The sequence below is a fragment of the Cupressus sempervirens genome, chromosome 6 (genome assembly GCF_028749045.1).
Source record: "Cupressus sempervirens isolate cs-2001-9-10 chromosome 6, ASM2874904v1, whole genome shotgun sequence".
Lineage (NCBI taxonomy): Eukaryota > Viridiplantae > Streptophyta > Pinopsida > Cupressales > Cupressaceae > Cupressus > Cupressus sempervirens.
The window spans coordinates 38366412-38388020 of record NC_143123.1 but is presented as its reverse complement, the minus strand read 5'-3'; the positions used below and the strand labels follow the sequence as shown (position 1 = coordinate 38388020).

The window sequence follows — 21609 nt, the reverse complement described above, 5'->3', positions numbered from 1 at the left end:
CCTTTAGTATGACCGTCGGTCTTGCACTCCGTGCACCACAGTTCACTGCTTTTTGGCTCCTTCTGCATGTTTTTAAACTCCTTCATCATGCGGATCATGTCCTTTTGTAGGGCGCGGACCTTCTTGCTATTGCCTTCATCGTCGCTGCTATCTTCACTAGAAGGCTCGTCGTCATCAGAATCAAACGAACTAGTCTTCTTCTTTTTTGTCTTGTGCTCACTTTCAAGATTTAATGCTTTGTTATAGGCTTCTGTGTATGATGACAGCGCCACAATTTTCATTTTCTTCCGCAGGTTTGGGTGTAGACCTTCCATGAACCATCTTTTCTGAAGTTCATCCGCCGGCTTATTTTTCATTTTGTTTATCGAGTTTTTCAATTTCCTAGTGTAAACGCAAACAGTTTCGTTCTTTCCTTGCTTGGTATTAAAGATCTCTGCTACAATTTCATTATCGTCTCGCAACAGTTGAAATTCGACCAGAAACTCCTTTTTAATGTTATTCCAACTGTCAAGTTTCTACGGATCTGTACTAGTAAACCAATCAATTGCCACGTCCCATAGGGTGGCTGGAAATTCTCATCCAGTCGTCTTCGTCAGTTATCCCATTTGCCTTCCAGATCATTTCACATGTTTTGCAGTGTCGAGTGGGATCGGTCGTACCATCGCCATCGAACTTTGGCAATTTCTCTTTTGGTCCCGCCATCATGATTGGTTTCTGTAAACAAGCGTTGCTCAGTCCTGCAACACTGGCACTCTTCACTCCTACACCGGCGGTCTACACTCCCACATCGGTGGACTGCACTCCCCCACCAACAGTCTGCACTCCCACATCGGCGGACTGGTCTCTCACACCGACGGACTGTTCTTCCACATAAGCAAACTGTTCTCCCACACCATCAAACTCAACAGCTACGAACCTTGGTAAAGAAGGGTGTTCTGAAGTTGTCCCCTACGGAAGTATATCCCGGACTAAGAGTTCACTCCACACTCTTGCTCCGTCGGCACTCCGAGCCGTGCGAGTCGATGCTCTTCCTTTTGGATTCTCTTCCCTCGACGAACACAAATTCAAGAACTCCTCCCGTGCTTCTTCCACCAGTTCCACCTGTTGCTGAGTTTCCTCCAACAATCTTTCTGTGCTCCAGTTTCCGTCGGCAATCTTCTGAAATCTCCGTCGGCATTCGGCTTGCTGTGCCAATATTAAATTTTCTTGTGATTAAAAAAATAAAAATAAAAATAGAGAGAAAAGCTAAGCAGGCCGCGGGAAGATGCCCTGCAAGCAACTCTCTGCAGGAGATGCCCCGTGGGCACATCTCCGCGGGAGACTGCTCCGCACCCACTCTCCTGTCTGTAGAAGCTTTTTTCCCTGCGGGCTTGTCTCAAACCTAAAGATTTATCTACTGCGGTAAGTTTCATTTCATCCACTGCAAGGGCGAACAGTCTTCCGCGAGCATAAAGCAAGGTTTCCTCGCATGCTGCAGTTGCCATTGGACATCGGGATCTGACTTGTTCCGGCTTTGCTTGTGATCCTTTTTAATCTCCCCATCGATCTCCGACAGTGATGATTGGCTTCGGCAAGGCTCGACAGAGCAGGTTGAGAGCTACGCTTTGAGACATGGACCAACTCTTGCGCTGAAGATTTCATTAATTTGAAGATTTTCTTCCAATCACGGTGGCTGGGAACGTTGATGAACGGGTTTTAAATCTGGAGGAAGCTTTGTGACTGATTCAATATATTAGGGGGTGCCTCATTTAGCAATATGATGTTAGTTGTATGGCGACTTGAGGTGTCTTTTTGAGTGTTTCTCCATTCCTGCGCCATGGATGTATAGATTTGGCGTTGCGGAATTTGTTGGGTATGATCGAGATGGTGTAGTACCCCAAATCGTTGATCGCCAAGTGTTAAAATGGATTAATGCGGGTTGCAGGGAGGAATTTCGAAGGAATGGATTGGTTGATTGTTTTTACTACCGAAAGAATTGCTTGAGTTTCTCATTTGAGGAGGTCGGATTCCTCCCGTGGTTATCTATTGCCTTACCTATCCGCAGGAAAGGTGGGTTGGTTATGGCATCAGGGGTGAGATTTTTTGTAACGAACAGAGGAAACATATATAAGGAGAAATAAGCCATTTTTAGATGGAATCGGCAGGCAAACGAAAGCCGTGGAAGAGTCAGTTGGCGGCAAACATGGAAAAGAATTCAAGGGTTTTGGCATCGAGGATTCGAGTTGCAGGCCCCTCGGGTTCCAGTAGCAAGAAGCAGAAGACCAGGGAGGAACTCACTTATCTCACCATCTAGTTCAAGAGTCTTAATGGGAGCGAATGCCGAAGGTGGTGGCAGGAGACCCCGGAGGCAGACCAGATTAAGCAGATTCTAATACGAGCACAGGTACATTAGGCCATCCAGCTTCCCATCTTCTCCATCCGGTTGTTTGAATCAGTATTGCGCACCATGATAAAGACATATAGCCCACGGAGCAGAACAAGTACATTCATGTACAAGAAGCAACAAATGACAGTGTCTTTTAACCCTAGGGATTTCACTAGCGTTTTTGGCATCCCTGGCCCCGATGGTAAGAAAGTGGAGATCCAGAACCACAAACTCTCATGGGAACGGAAGGAGCATTGGATAGATCTAGTATGCCGGGATCTTACACCCGTGGAGAGGGATGCAGCGGTTCAGGGGTCAAAGTGCAGAGGGCTTCGCAGGGACTTTATTCGAGAGGTTCACTGGCAGTGCATCATGGACGTCATCAAGAGCAGGTTGACAAGTGCCACTCGAGCTTCAGATATAGCGTTGCCGCAGGTTGTGTTTATGAATAGCATCATGCAGGGGATGGTATATGATTGGGCTTCAGTACTCGCCGACAGGATGGAGGAATTCATGACCCTTCAGCACCGAACATTTTTTATGCCGCACCACGCCATTGGGCTGTTCCTGGAGGTTGCAGCTAGCCAGATACCACTGGATGATTTTGAGGCTCCTCCGAGGGGCAAGTTGGAAGACGAGGAGCCTCCCATATTCTATTGGCGCCACTTGGACACAGGGGGAACAACAACAGGCCAGAAGAGAGTATTCTGAGGACTGGATGCTTCCAGAGATACAGATAGCGGACGGGAGGACACTTCGGAGAATGACAGAGCTGAGTCTGTGGAAGAGGAGGAGAGCACTTCGGCAGAAGTTGGTGGTGAGGCAACGGGTAGTGGGTCCACATTCTTTACCCCCCCTCAGCTGTCAACTTCGACGCACTTGACTACTTGCACGTCAGTCATTCCTCTGTTTGGCCAGCGCCATGTCCCGGTCATAATGACCCCTCTGACGGTGGCAAAGGTTGTCCCACGAACAGTTACAGATGTCCCACGAACAGTCGCCGATATATTGCCAACAACTGTAGCGGAGGTGATTCCAATTGTACCAGCGGAGCAAGTTGCACAAGCAGATGTCGTTACAATGGCAGTCTCACAGAGAGCACAGTTGCCAGCGCCGGAGCTTGAGCTTAAGATTCGGTTAGATGTAATAGATTGCGATGCAGTTGTCACAGTTTTGTCATCTTTATTAGCAGAGGCCGAGCAAGCCGAGTCAGCGCAGCCAGTACAGCAAGAGGAGAGCATGGAGCCCGCACAGTCACAGCGACCGGAGGTGATGGATAGAGCTAGTATGTTTTTGAGGCAGCAGTTCTGACTCACTCCTGCCAAGTGAGGTCCGTCCATTCAGTCTCTCAGGCATCCAGGAACATCACCGGCAGTACCACAGCCTCAGCCTCAAGAGGAGGGAATGCCACAAGCCGTGGTTGCGTCGAGAACAAAGCCGGCGGCACCGAATGTGGGCATGTTTCCCGCTGACGAGGAGGAGAATAGTGATGCAAAATGTTCATTGGAGGGCTTTGCCAAGGAGGATTACGGGTCAGATGAGGATAAGTGCAAAGACTACCTCAGGACTATGAAGTCCGCTTTGAAGAAAGGACACAATGTGGCAATTCAGGCTATGACTCGGCGAAGGGAGTGGCATTTGATCCGAGCATATATTCATGGGATTTGTCTGCAACGATTTCAATCATGTTTTGTGGACAAAGGTTGGCCGGCAGTTGAGACAGCTAAGATATTGGCAGATTGGGCTACTAAGCCAGAGTTGGGACCCAATGACACCCCACTGATGAAGCTGGCACATGAGATTGTGGGGTTGTACAAGGTAGTTTACTATGCTCGGCGGTGCACAAAGGCGGACAGGGCAGCGGACAGTGTTGCAGCTCAGAGATCTTTAGCACTTGAGAGAGAGGCAAGAGAGAAGTTAGCCACGGACTTGGCCAACCAGCAAGTAGCATGGGTAGCGGAGTGGGCAGCACTATTGAGGGATATGGCAGCATTTGTGCAGGATAAGGACGCAGCTATCCGAGATGTGGAAGCGGCTGTATGGGATAAGGATGCGGCTGAGCACGAGTTGCAGTTAGCCAGGAGATAGGCTATGGATGTTGCGCTTCTTCTAAAGGAGGTCGTCGAGGTTAATTCACAGATTCAGACAGATCTGCGCATCAGGATAGAGCAGTTATATGAGTTGCGTCGCCAGCAGCACTCTTCTGGGATGCCTCCTCTCTAGTATTTCTTTTGTTGTCTGTAAGTTGTCTCCTAATTTTGTTAGTCCTCAGGAGACGATTTTTCTTTTTGGGGGGGATGGTGTCAGCCAATTGGATTGTCGGTGTTTCTGTAGCCGATGGGGTGATTATCGTCAGTGTTTCTGTATTCTGTAGCCGACGGGTAAATAGTTTGTAACGGACATAATGTTTGTGGCCGACGGACTCCTTCGGGAAGTTTCGTACGGGTAAAATAAATCAATGCATACAGATAGTGGAAACACAAACAACAGAACTCCTTAGATTATTCGCATATGCCAGAACATTACATTATGCTTGATAAGATGAATGATGAATCGTGATTTACAATGATCCCAAACGAGATATAAATACTCTCGAAGGAGTCTGTAGGCCACAAACATTATGTCCACTACAAACTATTTACTCGTCGGCTACAGAATACAGAAACACCGACAACAATACTCACGACAAAGAATGCAACAAGATCTCTCAAGATCCAATCCAAACCCAAGCTAGTCCAGATCCACACTCTGGTAGAAACCTCTGAGATCTCAACTTGTGCTCGCAAGCCACCAAGAAACCTCCTTGTTTCTAAACTGCAGTCACTAGCTCTTCTCACAAACCTAACCCAAGATCCAAGTGTAAACTGCCTCACATTCGGCGCTCTGTCTACACACTCACAACTCTATCACAATCCTGCTGTAAACTGCCTCACATTCGATGCTCTGTCCACAGACTCAGGAAAACTCACTCTTCACTTCCTCTTTCTCCTTCACACCTTGAAGCTTTCCAAGCTTCACCTTCCACAACTTTTACCTTTCCAAGCTTTCCTTCCAAAGCTTCTACTTCCCAAGCTCCTCCTTCTCGAGCTTCCACTTCTCAAGCTACTCCTTGAGCTTGATTTAGAAATGCTCATATGCCTTGCTTAAATAGGCACTTACCACCCAATGCATAACTTATCCACAACCTTCTAGAATTCCTCCACAACCTTCTACATTATCCACAACTTTCTACAATATTCATAACTTTCTAGAATTCTACCCACACACCTCGATAAATGGAATGACAACCATTTTTATTTTTTATTTTTTTTTCTATTACGCCACCTATGCACCTCGAAAATAGAAATCCCCTTTTCTTTTCTTTTCTCTTTTTTCCTTTTTTATTTTTTTATTATTTCTCCTTTAATTTTCGTCACTTTCTCTCTCCTCCAGATTTTTTTTTTTTTTTTTCCAATTTTTTTTTTTCAATTTTTTTTTTTTATTTCAATAATTTTCCATGCAAGATGCTCCTGCATCAGATTTACAATGATCCCAAATGGGATATAAATACTATCCACCGAACATTCCCAAAGGAGCCCGTAGGCCACAAACATTATGTCCGCTACAAACTATTTACCCATTAGCTATAGAAACACCAACGACAATCCAATCGGCTGACACCATCCCCCCCAAAAAGAAAAGTCGTCTCCTAACAACTAACAAAATTAGGAGAGAACTTATAAACAACAAAAGAAATATTAGAGAGAAGGAGGAGGCATCCCAGAAGAGTGTTGTTGGTGACGCAACTCATACACCTGCTCTGTCCTAATGCGTAAATTTGTCTGAATCTGTGAATTAACCTCGACGGCCTCCTTTAGAAGAAGCGCAGCATCCATAGCCTGTCTCCTGGCTAACTGCAACTCGTGCAACTTTGAGCGACTGAAGATTGCTTCCTGCAAATCCATGAGATCATAGCTGATCCTAAACTGAAACAACATCCTGATGTGCTTTTCTAGTCTTTTACACTTCCAGCCCAATCAGAATCAGTGTATCCATGAAACTACAAGCTGGTATTCTCATATTTAAGTTCATACCCAATAGTGCCCTAAAGATATCTTAATATATGCTTCAAAGCAACAAGATGTACTTCTCAAGGTTCACACATGAACTCAATGCATTCATAGCATAGCATATATCCGGTAAAGTATTCACAAGGTACATCAAAGACCCAATTATTTGTCTATATAAAGTGGGATCGATAAGTCTGGATTCAACAGTTGCTTCCTTTAGTTTGTGCAAATTGGTTTCCATAGGCATTGACATAGGTCGACAGTTCCACATTCCAAATCATTTCAGAATATTGAGTGTATACTTATTTTGATTTAGAAAGATGTTTCCTAACTTGTGTCGAACTTCCAATCCAAGGAAGTAATCAAGAATCCCTAAGTCCTTCATGTCAAATTTAGAAGTCAATTCTTTCTTACACTAATTAATGAGGTGGTCTTCTCCTATAATCAAAAGGTCATCAACATAAAGGATTAAAATCAACATATCACCTTTAGTTACTTTAAAATTAAGATTTAGATCAGCATCATTCTTGGAGGATACAAGACTTAGTAGATATTTGTCAATCCTTTCATTCCAGGCTTGGGGAGCCTGTTTGAGTCCATATAGAGCCTTCTTTAATTTACACACATAAGAAGCAGCATTATGAATCACAAACCCTTCAGATTGCTCTAAGTATACTTCTTCCTCAATAGTTCCATTTAGAAAGGCAGTTTGCACATCCATTTGATGAATTTTCCAACCTTTGTCAGCTACAATGGCTATTACAGCTTTGACAGAGGTATACCTAGCAACCGGTGCAAAAGTTTCTTTAGTCTATTCCTTCCTTTTGAGAGAATCCTCTAGCTACAAAATGGGCTTTATGTAGAGCCATTTGGATGAAACAACAGATTTTCCTCTAGGTCTAGGAACCATGTTCCAAACATCATTCTTTAGTATTGACTGATACTCTTCTATCATCGTATCTTTCCAAACTTGATGCTTGAGAGCTTCAGAAGCATTAGAAGGTTCAAAGTTTGGAATCTCACACATGAAGGCATTTTATGTTAACTTTCGAGGTTATTTGCTTTCTCTGAATGTCCCTATAGGTGCTGCAAATTCATCTCCTTTATTATTTTTCTTGCCCAAAGTGGCCTCTTAGAACTATTGTCACAACACTCTTCTTGAGTCTCTGGAAGGATCTCATTTTCATTTGAAGTCTCTTCAAGGTACTCCCTCTAAATCTCAAGAGTAGGAACTTCTATGGAATAGGGTGAATCATCTGAATCTAGTTCATCTAAAATTTTGGCTCTTTTCAAAACGATGTCTTCTTCAAAGATGACACTTTTGTTGAGTTCTATTTGTTTTTGTCCAGCTATGTAGATTTTGTAACCCTTTATTGTTTTGCTAAAACCAATAAGGATTCCTTTCCTTCTAATAGGTTCTAATTTTGTCCTTTTCTCCTTAGGTACATAAACATACACAGGACATCCAAATATCCTCAAATGGCTAATGTCAGGTTTCATACTTGAAAAAGCTTCTTCAAGAGTTTTGCTGTCCAAATGTGAGTGAGGACATTTGGTTTGAATATAGATTGTTGTATTAGATGCTTCAGCCCAAAATGATATGCTCAAGTTTTGATCATATATCATAGCCCAAGTGGCTTCTACATAGTTCTATTTTTTCTTTCAGCAACTCCATTCTATTGTGTGTTGTAGGGAACTGTAAACTCCCTCTTAATCCCAGCAAGTTTGCAGAATTCTTTAAATATTCCTAAAGTGTATTCTTTCCCATTATCTGTTCTTAGAATTTTAATTTTCTTGCCTGAGGAGTTTTCAGTGATAGTTTTGAATTCTTTAAAATTTCTAAGAATCTCTTCAAATTCTTTGCACTTAAGGGAGTATATCCATGTCTTCCTTGAAAAGACATCAACAAATATCACATAGTACAAAAATCCTCCTAAGGATGGTGTTGACATGGATCCACATAGGTTAGAGTGTACTAGTTCTAACACATCTTTGATTTTTCTCAAACTATTAGGAAATGATTTTTTTGTGTTTTTCCCTAAGGCACAACCTTTACAAGATTCATTTTGAATTTGATTTAATTTGAGCATTCCAGTTACCAACTTCCCCATTGATGTTAGGGCACGAAAGTTGATATGACCTAATCTTCGATGCCAAATTTTATTTGAACCTGAGGTCTCATGAACAAGTGCTTGATTTGCCTTAGTGCAAAGTTCATATAACAGTCCTTGTCTTACTCCTATAGTTTGAGCCTTCTTTATAGTTGAATTCTTTGCCCATGCTAGTACTTTACCTTCCATGAATGTAACTCTATAGCCATCATCTTCAAGTGCTAATATAGATATTAAGTTCCTTTTAATACCTGGTACATATAGAACTCCAGAGAGCTTAATAGATTTTCCTGATTTTAATTTGATGGTACAAGTCCCAATTCCTTTTACAGAAAGTGCAAAATCACCCCCAATTGTAACTTCTTCATCTGTTTCTATTTGCATGCTTTCTAGATTATCTTGATATCCAGTGATGTGTCTTGAAGATCCACTATCAACTATCCAAGTGTTGGACTTGGTTGACATTTGAGTAGACCAAGCTGAGTAGAAGGTATACTTCTCAGGATCTTGATCTTCGTTTGATTTATTAATTTTGAAAAATGATGCTTGAAGCTTTGATCAATCAAGGCAATTTAGTGCATAATGTTCATATTGATCACATCTGAAACATTGAATTTTAGACAGGTCTTTCTTCTGTTTTGAAGATCCTTTTCCATGGAAGTTTCTTTTCCTTTTGGAGTTCTTCTTCTTACCCTTCTTATGAGAGTTGGTATTAAGAACATGAATGTCTTCATCTATAGTCTTTTGTTTTCCTTTACTCATTAGTCTTGACTCTTCTTGAAGATAATCAGATCTTAATCGATCTAATTTTGGAAGTTTAGATCTTGCACTTATACCCTGTACAAATGACTCCCATGAATTTGGTAGTCCTCCTAATACTATTAGGGATAACTCTTGATTGTCAATCTCGTAACTGACTGAAGATGATTGATCTCTCAATTCAGTGATTCTCATGAAGAAGGCATTTACTGATTCTCCTTTATTCATGCTAATATTATTCATTTGTCTCTTAAGGGCAAGTTTTCTGCCAGTGTTATTTACTATAAATGTGTTTTCAAGGGCTTTAACCATGTGATATGCTATTACATGTTCTGGCACAATAGGTACTATATGATCTCGAACAGCATCCACTATTATTTTCATGGCTTTCTCATTATTCGCAATCCATAGAATTTTCACTAGATCATCTTTTGGTTCTTCCTTTTCTTCTTTTACGAAGCATTCAAATTTATTCTCTTTTAGTACCATCATTATTCGAAGTTTCCAAGATTCGAAGTTGTCAACACTTTCAAGATGGTGTTTGAATCTTAACATGTTTGTCATTTTAGAAGAACAATAAAAGACTCTAACTCAAGGTGAAAATCTGATCTCTCAAACTTAATAAGATCTTTCCTTAACGAGGCTCTAATACCATGTAAAGCTATATCAGATTTCAAAATGTTTACTCAAGTTCAGTATAATGCTAACAGATGATCTATTGGTTGTAGGTTTGAATGACAATGAATTGGTTCAGAATATATGTCACAATATTCTTCAAGTTCTATTTACTCTCCTTCAGATCTACCTTGCATTAATTGATTTCGATACTTGACAAAATCGAGCAGAGGTAATATTTATAAATAATGAATGGGTGTGATAGTGAATTAGCATGTCTCTGAATGGAGACATGACCATTCACAATCATACCCGATTAGTGTTAACATAACAAATGCTAATCCTTAATTGTCACTTACCTTACCATCGATACTGGATTGCAACCATTGTGATCATGATCACAGCCCGACCTTTCAATTCAATACTTATTCAAAGCAAGGATCAGTATATATGAGATACGGCAGATACACAATCAGAATATATTCTGATATCATCGATTTGTCTGACGAAGCTATATATCTTAACAGACATAATGTCAAAATCATAAGCTTGAACCTTGCTGATCCACTTTTGTTGCCTATGATTTAGTTCCTTCTGAGCCAAAAAACAACGCAAATTGTTATAGTGTTCTCCCCACAAATCTCCCACTCCTCAAGTACTAGAACTTTCCTAATGCATGCATAATGGCCAACATTTCTTTATCATAGGTAGAATATAATCTCTCCTACTCCTACAGTTTCTTGCTCTCATAAGCAATGGGGTGCCTATCCTGCATGAGCACTGCACCTAATCCCTCACCCGAGGCATCACACTCCATAACAAATGTTCTAGAGAAATCTGGTAGTGCTAGCACAGGACAAGTACTCATGACCCTCTCAATCTTGTCAAAGATCACCTCTGCATCATTTGACCACCTAAAAGCACTCTTTTTAGTGAGATTTGCAAGTGGTGTTGTGAGCTGAGAAAACCCCTTAACGAATCTCCTGCAATAAGAACACAAATCGAGGAATCCTCTCAAATCAGAAACATTTCTAGGTAGTGGCCAATCCAATATTGCTTGTATCTTTTCTTGATGAACCTTGACCCTGTTGGCCCCTATAACATGCCTGTGATACAAACTCACATTTGCATTCTTTAGCAAATAAAGAATAGTGCTCCATTATGCTCAAAAACTCATCCAAATATTGTAAGTGTTCTTCCCATAAATTTCTAAATATCAAAATGTCATCAAAGAACACCAACACATACTTAGGTAACTACTTACTAAAAAAAGTGGTTGAAATGTAGCAAGTGTGTTGATGAGATTGAAGGGCATCACTAAAAATTCATAATGACCATAGTGGCATCTGAAAGTTATCTTATGCACATCCCCCTTACAAACCTAGATCTGATGGTATCTAGAACAAAGATCAATAATTAAGAAGTAAACAGCCCCATGCAACTCATTCAATAACTCATCTATACACAGAATTGGATACTAGTTCTTAGCGGTCCTCTTATGCAGAGCCCTATAACTAATGCACATTCGAAGAGTTTCGTCTCTCTTCTTAACCAATACCACTAAAGAAGCAAATGGGATGGAAACTAGGCCTAATGTTCTAACAGCTCCTTGATTGTTTTCTTGATCTCCTCCTTAAAATGTCTAGGATGGTGGTGCAGGAGCACCCACATAAAGTTATTTTGGATGTGATTTTTGCACGAGCCGACTGGAGGAATTTATCCTGATTTTGTCATTAGGATAAGATCTTTTCTTGGGATTCGTTCAAATCATTGTGGGGTCATTCTTCCCTATTCTATATTGATCTAGACTATTCTGTAAGCCGTTCTTCCTATTTTGTAATAATCTAGAATGTTTTGTAGACCATCTTAGCAAGTATAAATAGAGTTTTTAGGTTTAGGTTTAGGTTTAGGTGTAGGTCAAGTTTTTGGATACGAAATCACGGGAATCTGTAGGAGAGCAAGAGTATATACTGTTCATTTGATGAATTAATTAGAAGAATATTATTATCTATCTCTTTCTGGTGCTGGTTCCTTTTTTGTTTTTGCTTCCGTTGAATTTATCTCTGCATCATTTTTGTATGGTGCAGGAGCACCCACATAAAGTTATTTTGGACATGATTTCTATACGAGCCGACTGGAGGAATTTATCCCAATTTCGTCATCAGGATAAGATCTTTTCTTGGGATTCGTTCAAACCATTGTGGGGTCATTCTTCCCTATTCTATATTGATCTAGAGTATTCTATAAGCCGTTCTTCCTATTTTGTAATAATCTAGAATGTTTCGTAGACCGTCCTAGCAAGTATAAATAGAGTTTTTAGGTTTAGGTTTAGGTTTAGGTCAAGTTTTTGGATACGAAATTACGGGAATCTATAGGAAAGAAAGTGTATATATTGTGCATTTGATGAATTAATTAGAAGAATATTATTATCTATCTCTTTCTGGCGCTGGTTCCTTTTTTTTTTTTGCTTCCGTTGAATTTATCTATGCGTCAAATGGCAATAGAGGGTGTTGATAATGGGCTTAATGCCCTCCTCTAACTCTATCACGTGTTCAAATCCACGGTCGGGTCGTATGCCAAGGGGAATGTCCCCAAAGACCCCTTTGTGCTTATCTAACACTACCTATGTGTCTTTGTGATGTTGCTTCCCCAAATCCAAAGTTCATTTGGTAGATTGAGAGGCCCAATCAATATCATCATGCCTCAATATGGCCTTCATCCGATGATAATCCTAGTTCCCTGTTAAGCTTCATGCATCAGTGAACTTCACAGTAATGTAGGAAGCTTAATATTCCATTCACACAAATGAATGATATTCTATTGTTTAACACGAATACATGATATCTTCCAAACACAAAGTATTGTTAACTGATCCCAATATGAATAATTCTAACAATAATCATAACGGCCTACTCGATAATCATTACAACCATAGAAATTGGTTATTAAAGGATAATAAGTGTCATATACAAATTTCTTCAAGGGTCCCAAACTTTAGCCTTACAAGCAACTATGTGAACCATACATTATCTCATATATTAGCCTTGAAGGTTGATCGTTGTGAAATAGAGAAAGAGTAGATAGGAATAGCAAAACCTGGGACTGCTTAACACCCTTAAGAGGAGTGTACAAACCAGTCTAATAATGGTTGAGGTCATAGATTTACCAACTTCAATGGCCCCATTCAATGACTCAGTATATTGTCCCAAATGATATCAAGCACGCAGAACCTTTGAAACTATCACACAATGTTGAATCTTTCACCTATGCACTATTTGCAATCTTATTATCTTTGTCCTTTGCACTATCAATGATGGTACTGCTCCACACTCCTATGCCAAATTGTGTCGACTACCAATCATGTAGTCACCGAAGAGTCTACTCAAAATGCAAGGAATACACACAGCCAATATTTGAACTTAAATGATTTGATCTTCTCACACACATGGGAACACTCAATTACCACTAACAATTACCTTCATCCAAGCACATCGTTAAGTTTTGAGTTGAACTTGCTCTTCAAATTGTACGTCAGGTTCATGTCCAACTTGCAGTATTCTAAGGGATATTGTCCTTCGTTCACTACCAATCATAGATTGACTAAGATTTTTTTTTTTTTAAACTCAAAGAACTTCTAACATGTCCCTGCCAAAAGCCGAGACTATCCCCTTATACTCTCTGCAATAGGAGTGCAAAAGGCATTGCAGAGCCATAAGCATGCATATTGTGAGTTGGTGAGCATTACAATGAAGTCACTCAAAGTAACAGTTGTGGGAGTTTCAAGTAAGATGCCACCCAAGTGGAATATCTTTCATAACCATATCACCAAAGAATATCCAAAGTTCCTCCTAAGGAATCTCACAAAGACAAAGACAAATAACCTTCCACAAGGCCATAATAATGAAAAGCGAGCATGCTTAAGGAATAATAACATTAATATTTATTTTTAGGCCCCACCGCATCCCTTTGTAGAACAACTCTAGCTTATCAAAATGCAAAAAGGGCTAACTGTAGGTGTTGATGATCACACCAAGGGAGGCGACATGACACCTTGAAGATCAACCACTATAGTTATGCCTACATGTAGAAATGGAGACTTGGGTGACTTGCATTTGATTAGGCCTTCAGCTCTGTATGAAGAGCTCGAGGAGATCAATGGTGTTGAATATTGTGTTGGTGATTCCCTAGTGAAGAGTGAAGGATTCCTAGAATTAGGGTTTGAGATGCACATCGTGGAGTCACCTACTTTCGGTTGATATATGCTTGCAAATGGTGAGTTGCAGCAGATCTATGCTCCATTTCATGGAGATGGTCATGAGGGTGAAGTATTCCAGCCAAAAGTTGTTGGTTTCCAATTCAATCATTGTTATTATAAGGATATCCTACATTGCTCGTTACAAAATTTTCAGATTGTAATTTGATAACAGCAGTTGTTCAGATGGATTGGAATGATTGAGATGATCACTCCAATGTTGGATATTGGCACAGTGACAAAGGTCTAGCAGCACATGACATTAGAGGCATTTCTTATGGATTCACTAAGATGGATAGTCAGCATCAATGATGTAGTGAGAGAGAACTATCTCTTCAATTTGAGCGAGTGTGATAGTGCAATGACTTGGGATCCAGCGATTCACATCATGGATGGAGTGCTTCTCTGGTTGTTGCAGATTGAAGACAGTTATATCAAAGTGCTGCAGCAAATTGGTGGAGCCATATTGCTAAGATTGATATGGGATCCTAGTATACTTAGCATACAGGTGCAATAAAATTTGGTGTTAGAGGTATGGTAAGATGCATCTATCTACTCACTTTCAGTGTGGGAGATAGAATGGTTTGGAATCCTGGCATTGGTGTTTTTAGTATGGTACTTCATTGGGATCACAATACATTGTTTCACAATTTGAGATATAGCAATGTTTTTATTAGAGTGGAGCAGCAGGAGTTTAAAGGGGATGTACAAGGGAATATGTATCTAGGTTCCAGATCAATTTGGGATCAGTGTACTGATTGATGTAGTTGAAGGCACTCCAAAGTCGACGCATGTAATTACTTGAGGGCAAGCAATCTTGGAGAATACTGCTACAATACAACTTATACTATGGCGATTGAGATGTCTCCCTTAAAGCATTGTATGGCCATGATGCAACTTACTTTGTGGATCCGATCCTCACTGATAGTAGAGTACCTAGTGCTAAAGATTTGATTGAGCGTAGCAAGTATATTCTAAAAGCCCTCAAAAAGCAATTGTGACAAGCCCAAAGTCAGCAGAAGTTATATGCAGATAGACATCGAACAGAACAAGCATTTAAAGGGGGTGATTTGATGTTTCTGAGGTTACAGCCTTTTAGACAATCCTCTATGAAGGGAAGCAGAAAAGAGAAGTTAAAATCATGCTTCTCTGGTCCTGCCCGGGTGATTAAAAAGGCGGGACAATTTGTTTGAGTTAGAATTACCTCCCAACAACAGGATTCACAATACATTTCATGTTTCATGCTTAAATAAAGCCCTTGGGCAGCAGATCAACCCATCCATGGAGCTCCCTCTGCTGGACTATGAAGGAAAAGTGATCCTTGAACCTCAATCTGTTTTGGATGTAAGGGAGAAGAGAGTATGAAACAAAGCTATTCCAACATACTTAATCCAGTGGAAAAGGCTGCCATCCAAAGATGTAACCTAGGCAGGAATTGAAATCTTTGAACACCCCAACCTAAAATTGCTTGAGGTCAAGCAATCAGGGGACGGAAGGGCTGTGATGAACCTGTGAAATGGGGCCAACTGGCCTATATGGGAGGTGCTGCCTACCAACTATGCACTCTTGTCCTTAAGCAAAAAGATCAGATTTTATTTCATAGTGAAAATCGATCAGAAATCTGAATATATTTTTTGCCTTTGTGCACAATTTGGGTCTTGGGACAGAACCCCCAAGAGATCATCTCTGCTGTTGTATGTTGATGTTCGCTCTCTCTATGGGCTTGGGACAAAACACTCGAGAGTCATTCTCTTTTGCGTGCAACTGTTCAAACTCTGTATTCAGTTTTGTGTAATCTGAAAGCTAAAATTACTGCTGTGAAGAAATTATATATCAGTTTCAATAACAAATATATTTCTGAATTTACAGTTACTGGGTAAAATTTGTCATTTGATACTCTGAAACTGCATAAGCATTATTCACTATTTCTGTTTTTTTTAAGCAATATTGTCTAATCAGTGTTTTTTTTTTGGAGTTTAAATAGTTCGTTAAAACAAAGTTTAGATCATACAGACCTTAAGGTTTTTTATAATGTTCTACTATGTACCTCTATTGGATTATGTGTGCCAATGTTGGTACCATGCGCACCCTTGTGATTATCTAGTTTTTGATACTTATGGTTGCATCGTGGTTCATTAGTAAGAACATTTGATTTGGTGCTTACTATGAATAGGTGGTTATCTCAAGTTGTCCTCTGGCTCATGAGGGTACTTCTTACCCCTCTCAGTATTGCCTTGCTGGTTTGAACGAGCACAACTGAATCCAGATAAAAATCCTAACATGTGCGCTCATCCCAAGTTCATTTGGGAAGTGCAGTGTACCTTATTAACTGACCTGCAGTGTATCCTCAGCAGTCCACTTGATGTCCTCATTGTAGGACTTAATTTCTTAGCTTTCTAGCCAAACTGGGGACTTGATTTCTTAACTTAGTTTTCTAGCTGAATTTGTTGATTGGCATCTAAGGTTGTCCATCAACATCTGCGCTATTCCGTGTCCCCGCCTAGAAATCGGTGCATGTGAGTCTTCAGACAGAGACATCTCGACAGTGGCCAAGCCCTTTCTTCGGATTGGCATCTATGCATGTGGTTCGGCTATGCCTTGCTTTTGGCAATTGTGCTTGTCCTTTGGTGTCTTCGTCTGGTTCACTAAAAGAGTTATGGAGTTGGACATGTTGGTGGGCACAGGGACTTTCTGCCTAAGCTTGTAGCTGTTCTTCCGATTTAATACCTTTTAAGCTCTTGAGGTGAAGGAAAACTTGTGGCTTGGTGTTTCTTATGGGTGACTTCCTTCAGTGCTTTATGGAACGAATCTTGAAGTGCTTTGAGTTGACTTTGAGTGCTGCATCTTCAGGGAGACACTTGGGTGAATCTAAGTACCTCATGTAACTTGTTGAGGGATTGTAGGACCTTTCCCTTGTACAACTGATTCTCTTGGATATTTAGTCTTCCACTAGTGCAGGGTCATGAAGCAACCAGTCAAGTTAATCCTCAATTTTGAGGGCAATGAACTTGTTTGTTAATCATGTTAAATAAAATTGCTTGGAAAAAAAATCCGTGTAATCTTATGCATAATTTACTCTTTATTCCAAGGCTTCATTGTCAGGGCATTACATTTCCCAATAGGCTAGAGGAAAAGTCTCTTTAAATGGAGGTCTACAGTTTTGGAAAAACTTGCAATTACAAACAAATAATATTCAATGCCATTTTTGTTTAATCTCATCAATTTCTAAATATGGATTACGAGAAACAATTGACTTTTCAAAGAGGATAGTTATGCTGTCAGAAAGAGAGCACTGACTTATGGTGGCATTTTGACTTTAACAGTGTTTGCTATTCTGGGAATGCGTGGAATTTGGATCTTTCCTTGCATCACTAAATGACGCATTTAGCTATAAGAAGTCCCTGCACTTTGGTGGTTATATTTCTACAATAGTATTATGTAGCTGATTTGTGAATGAAATCCCTTTAGTCTCTAAACCAAAGAGTGAAACCCCCTCTGGCTCAATTCAGAAGCCTAATCAAGGGGCCGCAACTGTCTGAAGATATTTTCTTTCTTCATTTTTGACAAGTGTCTGATTGTCTTTCACAGCTGCATACAGTACACAGTAAATCAGTTTTGGTTAACTGTGTGCAGGTCGATGCATGTCCTGTAGGTATGGCATGTGTGTATGCTATCATCTATCTGTGTAATCTAATTTTATGTTGTCTATTAAAGAGAGTATTTCAGTGTAGTGTGGTTCATTAATTCATATGCAGTAAGTTATACAGTTTTTGTAGAGGTTATTACAGATTCTTGCATTAGTGTGCTGGTTATGCAGACATTTAGCTATGTCTTCTATCTGTTTTTACATATGATTCATGGTTTGGCCTGTGTTATGGTCTCTGCCTGCATATGCATTCTAAAATATAGGGTTGGGACCCCTTAATAGAACCGCAGATCTCCTATCTTTGAAAAGAAAAAGATAAATTAGCTACATTTTTCTTCCCTTCAGATTTCAAAAAGTTCCAAAAACAGCTACTTGGATTCCAAGCCAACCCTGTCAAACTAACGGTTGTTATCTGACCAGATGCAAAATAATGTGCAAAAACTAGATAAACAGTGCAGAGGCCATATATTTGGCACTTTAGAAGTTTAAAGCTTATATGAAACCAAAAACCAATTAATTGTGTACAGTAGAAACAAAAACGAGTGAATCAGATTTACCATATCCCTCAGCATACCCAACTAATACAATAGACTTGTCCATGTTGACAAAATTACTCTGTTTACTTTAGAAACCCAACCTGACCATCCTATTATATATAAAAAATCAGGATATGTGATAGTACAACTCATCTTGCCTTGTAATTATTCACCGAAGTACATGAGATAAAAAATCATTGAGAAAATGACTAGCTTAGGAAAATAACCATCAAAGCGACAAATTGAGCATTAAAGCATGAAAGATACCCTTGACACAATGATCAGTAACACAGAACAAAATATATTAAAAGTACCAAACTATGGAAGGCCCAATTGCAAAATCTTGTCAAGCAGAAATCATTGGCTTACCATGTAGTTTTAGTTATATTTTTCTGATACAATTGATAGACAGCAGCTCCAGATTGTACATCCCATAACACAAGATTCTTGTCCTGGTTGTTAGATGGTCGACGGAATGTCTGCAAAAACTTCCCTTGAGGAGAAAAGGCTACAGCGATGATACCAGGAACCCCAATAGAACAAATCTGAACGGATCCATCACAATCATAGATGACCACACTGTTTTCTGTGGTAACTAGAAGTTTACTCCCATCATCACTAAACTTTGCAGAAGTGCATGTCAACCTGCAACCATTCAGTAGATCAAAAACAGTATTCTGCAGATCATAAACATGGCCCCCTGCCACATTTCACTCTATTAGAAAATACTGAGAAAAACTTACCAAGAAATTCACGCTATGATGCTGGCAAATATTGGAAGCATGTTGTATAGTTGGTTATGGCTATGGAGACTCATAACTAGAAAAACTTTAGCATTTTGCAGCTAGTGAAATCAGGAAATTATAATCTTGAATTTTCTAATTTGAAAACATAAATTGGGTGCATTTATAGGTTTTTAATTTTTCCCCATGGTTTTAATGCATTCAAGACATTTGTAAACCCATTTTTGATGTCTCAGTTTATATCCATGCGTGCATAAGGTTGAGCAAATCTTGTATTATTGTATTGTGATTCGTGAACAGATTAGTTTTAACAATAGTAAAGAGGATTATTGTGCTGGGTTTTAACCTGAATGGATATATTGTATGCATAACCTAAAAGGATATATTGTATGCATTTTCATGTTTATTTACTTTGGTTCTACAGGCATTGTTTCTATTGAACAAGTTTATCAGGCTCCATTTTCCTACAACCAGATAATAATCAGGCTCTCAGAACAACTCATTGCAAAACCTTAGATAAAAGCTATCAAACATAACAGGTATTGGATCCTGTAAAGCTTACAATGCATTGTACAAAGCTAAGTTTTTAAGTATTGAAAACCACACACACATACAGATAATATTATTTACATTGGTATTGGAAGTCAACCTAAAGCTCTAAGGGAATTAAAGTCCAGACTGTCCTATGATTTATGAAAAAAGAAAATCAACTTAAATTTCATATACTTTTTTTAAACTATTGGCAGTAAAAGTTAAAATCTACGCTAGAAGGCCAACTTAATCAAGACTGCGTAATCAGTTTTCAAAGAAAATCACTATGGACTAACTGAAGTTTAACTTGAAATACATAATATGTAGTTGAAAATTATAGAAACCTTCCACGTCAATTACATCACAGCTATAGAATTTGCAATAATTAAGAATCTGTTCCCATAAAGGATTTTGATTCACTGTAATCTTCAATATTATCTGTTCTGGCTATCGTTTCCCGTCCAATTGACCAACTTCGGTGATCTGCTTATAATGACATAATCCCTTTCTACTGAATTCCAATAATGTTTACCAAAACAGATAATTTCATTCTTTAGCAGTGATTAAAGGAAACGTTCACTTCCGAAAGGCGGTCGACCTTATTAAAACAATATTGAGTCTTTCACAAGTTTGCTCCAGCATTCTCTCATATCACTATGAAACAATATCGTACAACAATTTAAATAAAGATTATATTTTTAGGGCCTTACTGACTCATACTTTTCAAGTTTTACGGCTGGCTCTCCATCTTTGAAAGGCGGCCCGACAAGAAGGGATACGCCTTCTGGCCCTCGAACTGCAGATTAAAAAGTACGAGAGTAAAATAAAGCACACATTTACGCTCATAACAATGACTGGGCCAACCAAGTTAAACAGAAAATAAATGTTACCAATATAGTTCAATGGTGGTGTTGAAGGCTCCATTGCTTCAGGCTGTGAGCACGTCTAAACGCTGGGTAAGGAAAACTGGTTTTCACTATCCCAATTCTCCAATAATGAATAAACCTGAAGCTCGTGGAATTCGAAGAAGATTCGGAGGCGATGGGTGAACTCCTTAACGGATGAATTTCGAACCCGCGGCCATTTTATAATTTTTTCAAGACGATTATAATTTGTGTATTAATTAAGTCGAGAGGCTTTTGAAAAAAAAGTTGACTTAAGAAAACTGTATATGAAAACAAAATAAAAATATGCACTTTTTTTATTACTATGATTTTTATGGAATATGATTTTTTTTTTAAATTGTATATAATGAAAACAAAATAAAAATATGCACTTTTTTTATTACTATGATTTTTATGGAATATGATTTTTTTTTAAAATTGTATATAATGAAATAAATTATTGTCTAAATTTGATTTGCTAATTTTTCAATCTTATAAAACTTCTATGTATTAATATCAATGCATAGAATATATAAAAATAAATACAATAGTTTATTAAGTCGAAGTTCATTTTTCATTTTGAAAAAAAATTGAAGTTCATTTATATGTTAGGAAAACAAAATAAAAATATGCATTTTTTTTATTGCTATGATTTTTATGGAATATGATTTTTTTAAAATTTGTATATGATGAAATATAAATTTGATTTGCTGAATTTTTCAATCTCATAAAACTTCTATGTATTAATATTAATGCATAGAATATATAAAAATAAATGCAATAGTTTATTCATGGAATTTTTGTTTTCATTTGAATACAATTTTTATTAAACTTATACTAATTCTTTTGAAATTAGATACCTCTCGACTTATTTTACAAAAAAAAATTGAATTAAATCTTTAAGTATGCTAGTGTTACTTTTTCTTTTTGGTGGATAGGTAACTAAACCATTTTATGAGAATTTTTTTTTTTCATGATTTTTTTAATTTAATAACAAGAATCAAAGCTTCCTCTCATAGAAAATAATAATATGAATTTTATGCAATAATAAAATATATAAAGCCTATAAAATCATATATTGCATTTTGTGTATAAATAAATAAAAACCCTACAAAACA

General features: G+C 38.7%; 1 protein-coding gene across 1 annotated transcript in view; it reads right to left on the bottom strand.

Moving 5' to 3' along the window:
* Window positions 1-20739, bottom strand: part of LOC149550992 (Eukaryotic translation initiation factor eIF2A family protein) — a 58379-nt gene extending 37640 nt beyond the window's left edge. Inside the window, exons 1-3 of the mRNA XM_089786552.1 lie at window positions 20498-20739; window positions 20328-20403; window positions 18703-18978 (exon numbers count right to left, since the gene is read on the bottom strand). Of these exons, the coding sequence (XP_089642678.1) occupies window positions 18703-18978; window positions 20328-20403; window positions 20498-20531 (386 nt within the window). The 5' untranslated portion in view covers window positions 20532-20739. The remainder of the gene's footprint in view (window positions 1-18702; window positions 18979-20327; window positions 20404-20497) is intronic.
* Window positions 20740-21609: the final 870 nt, after the last annotated feature.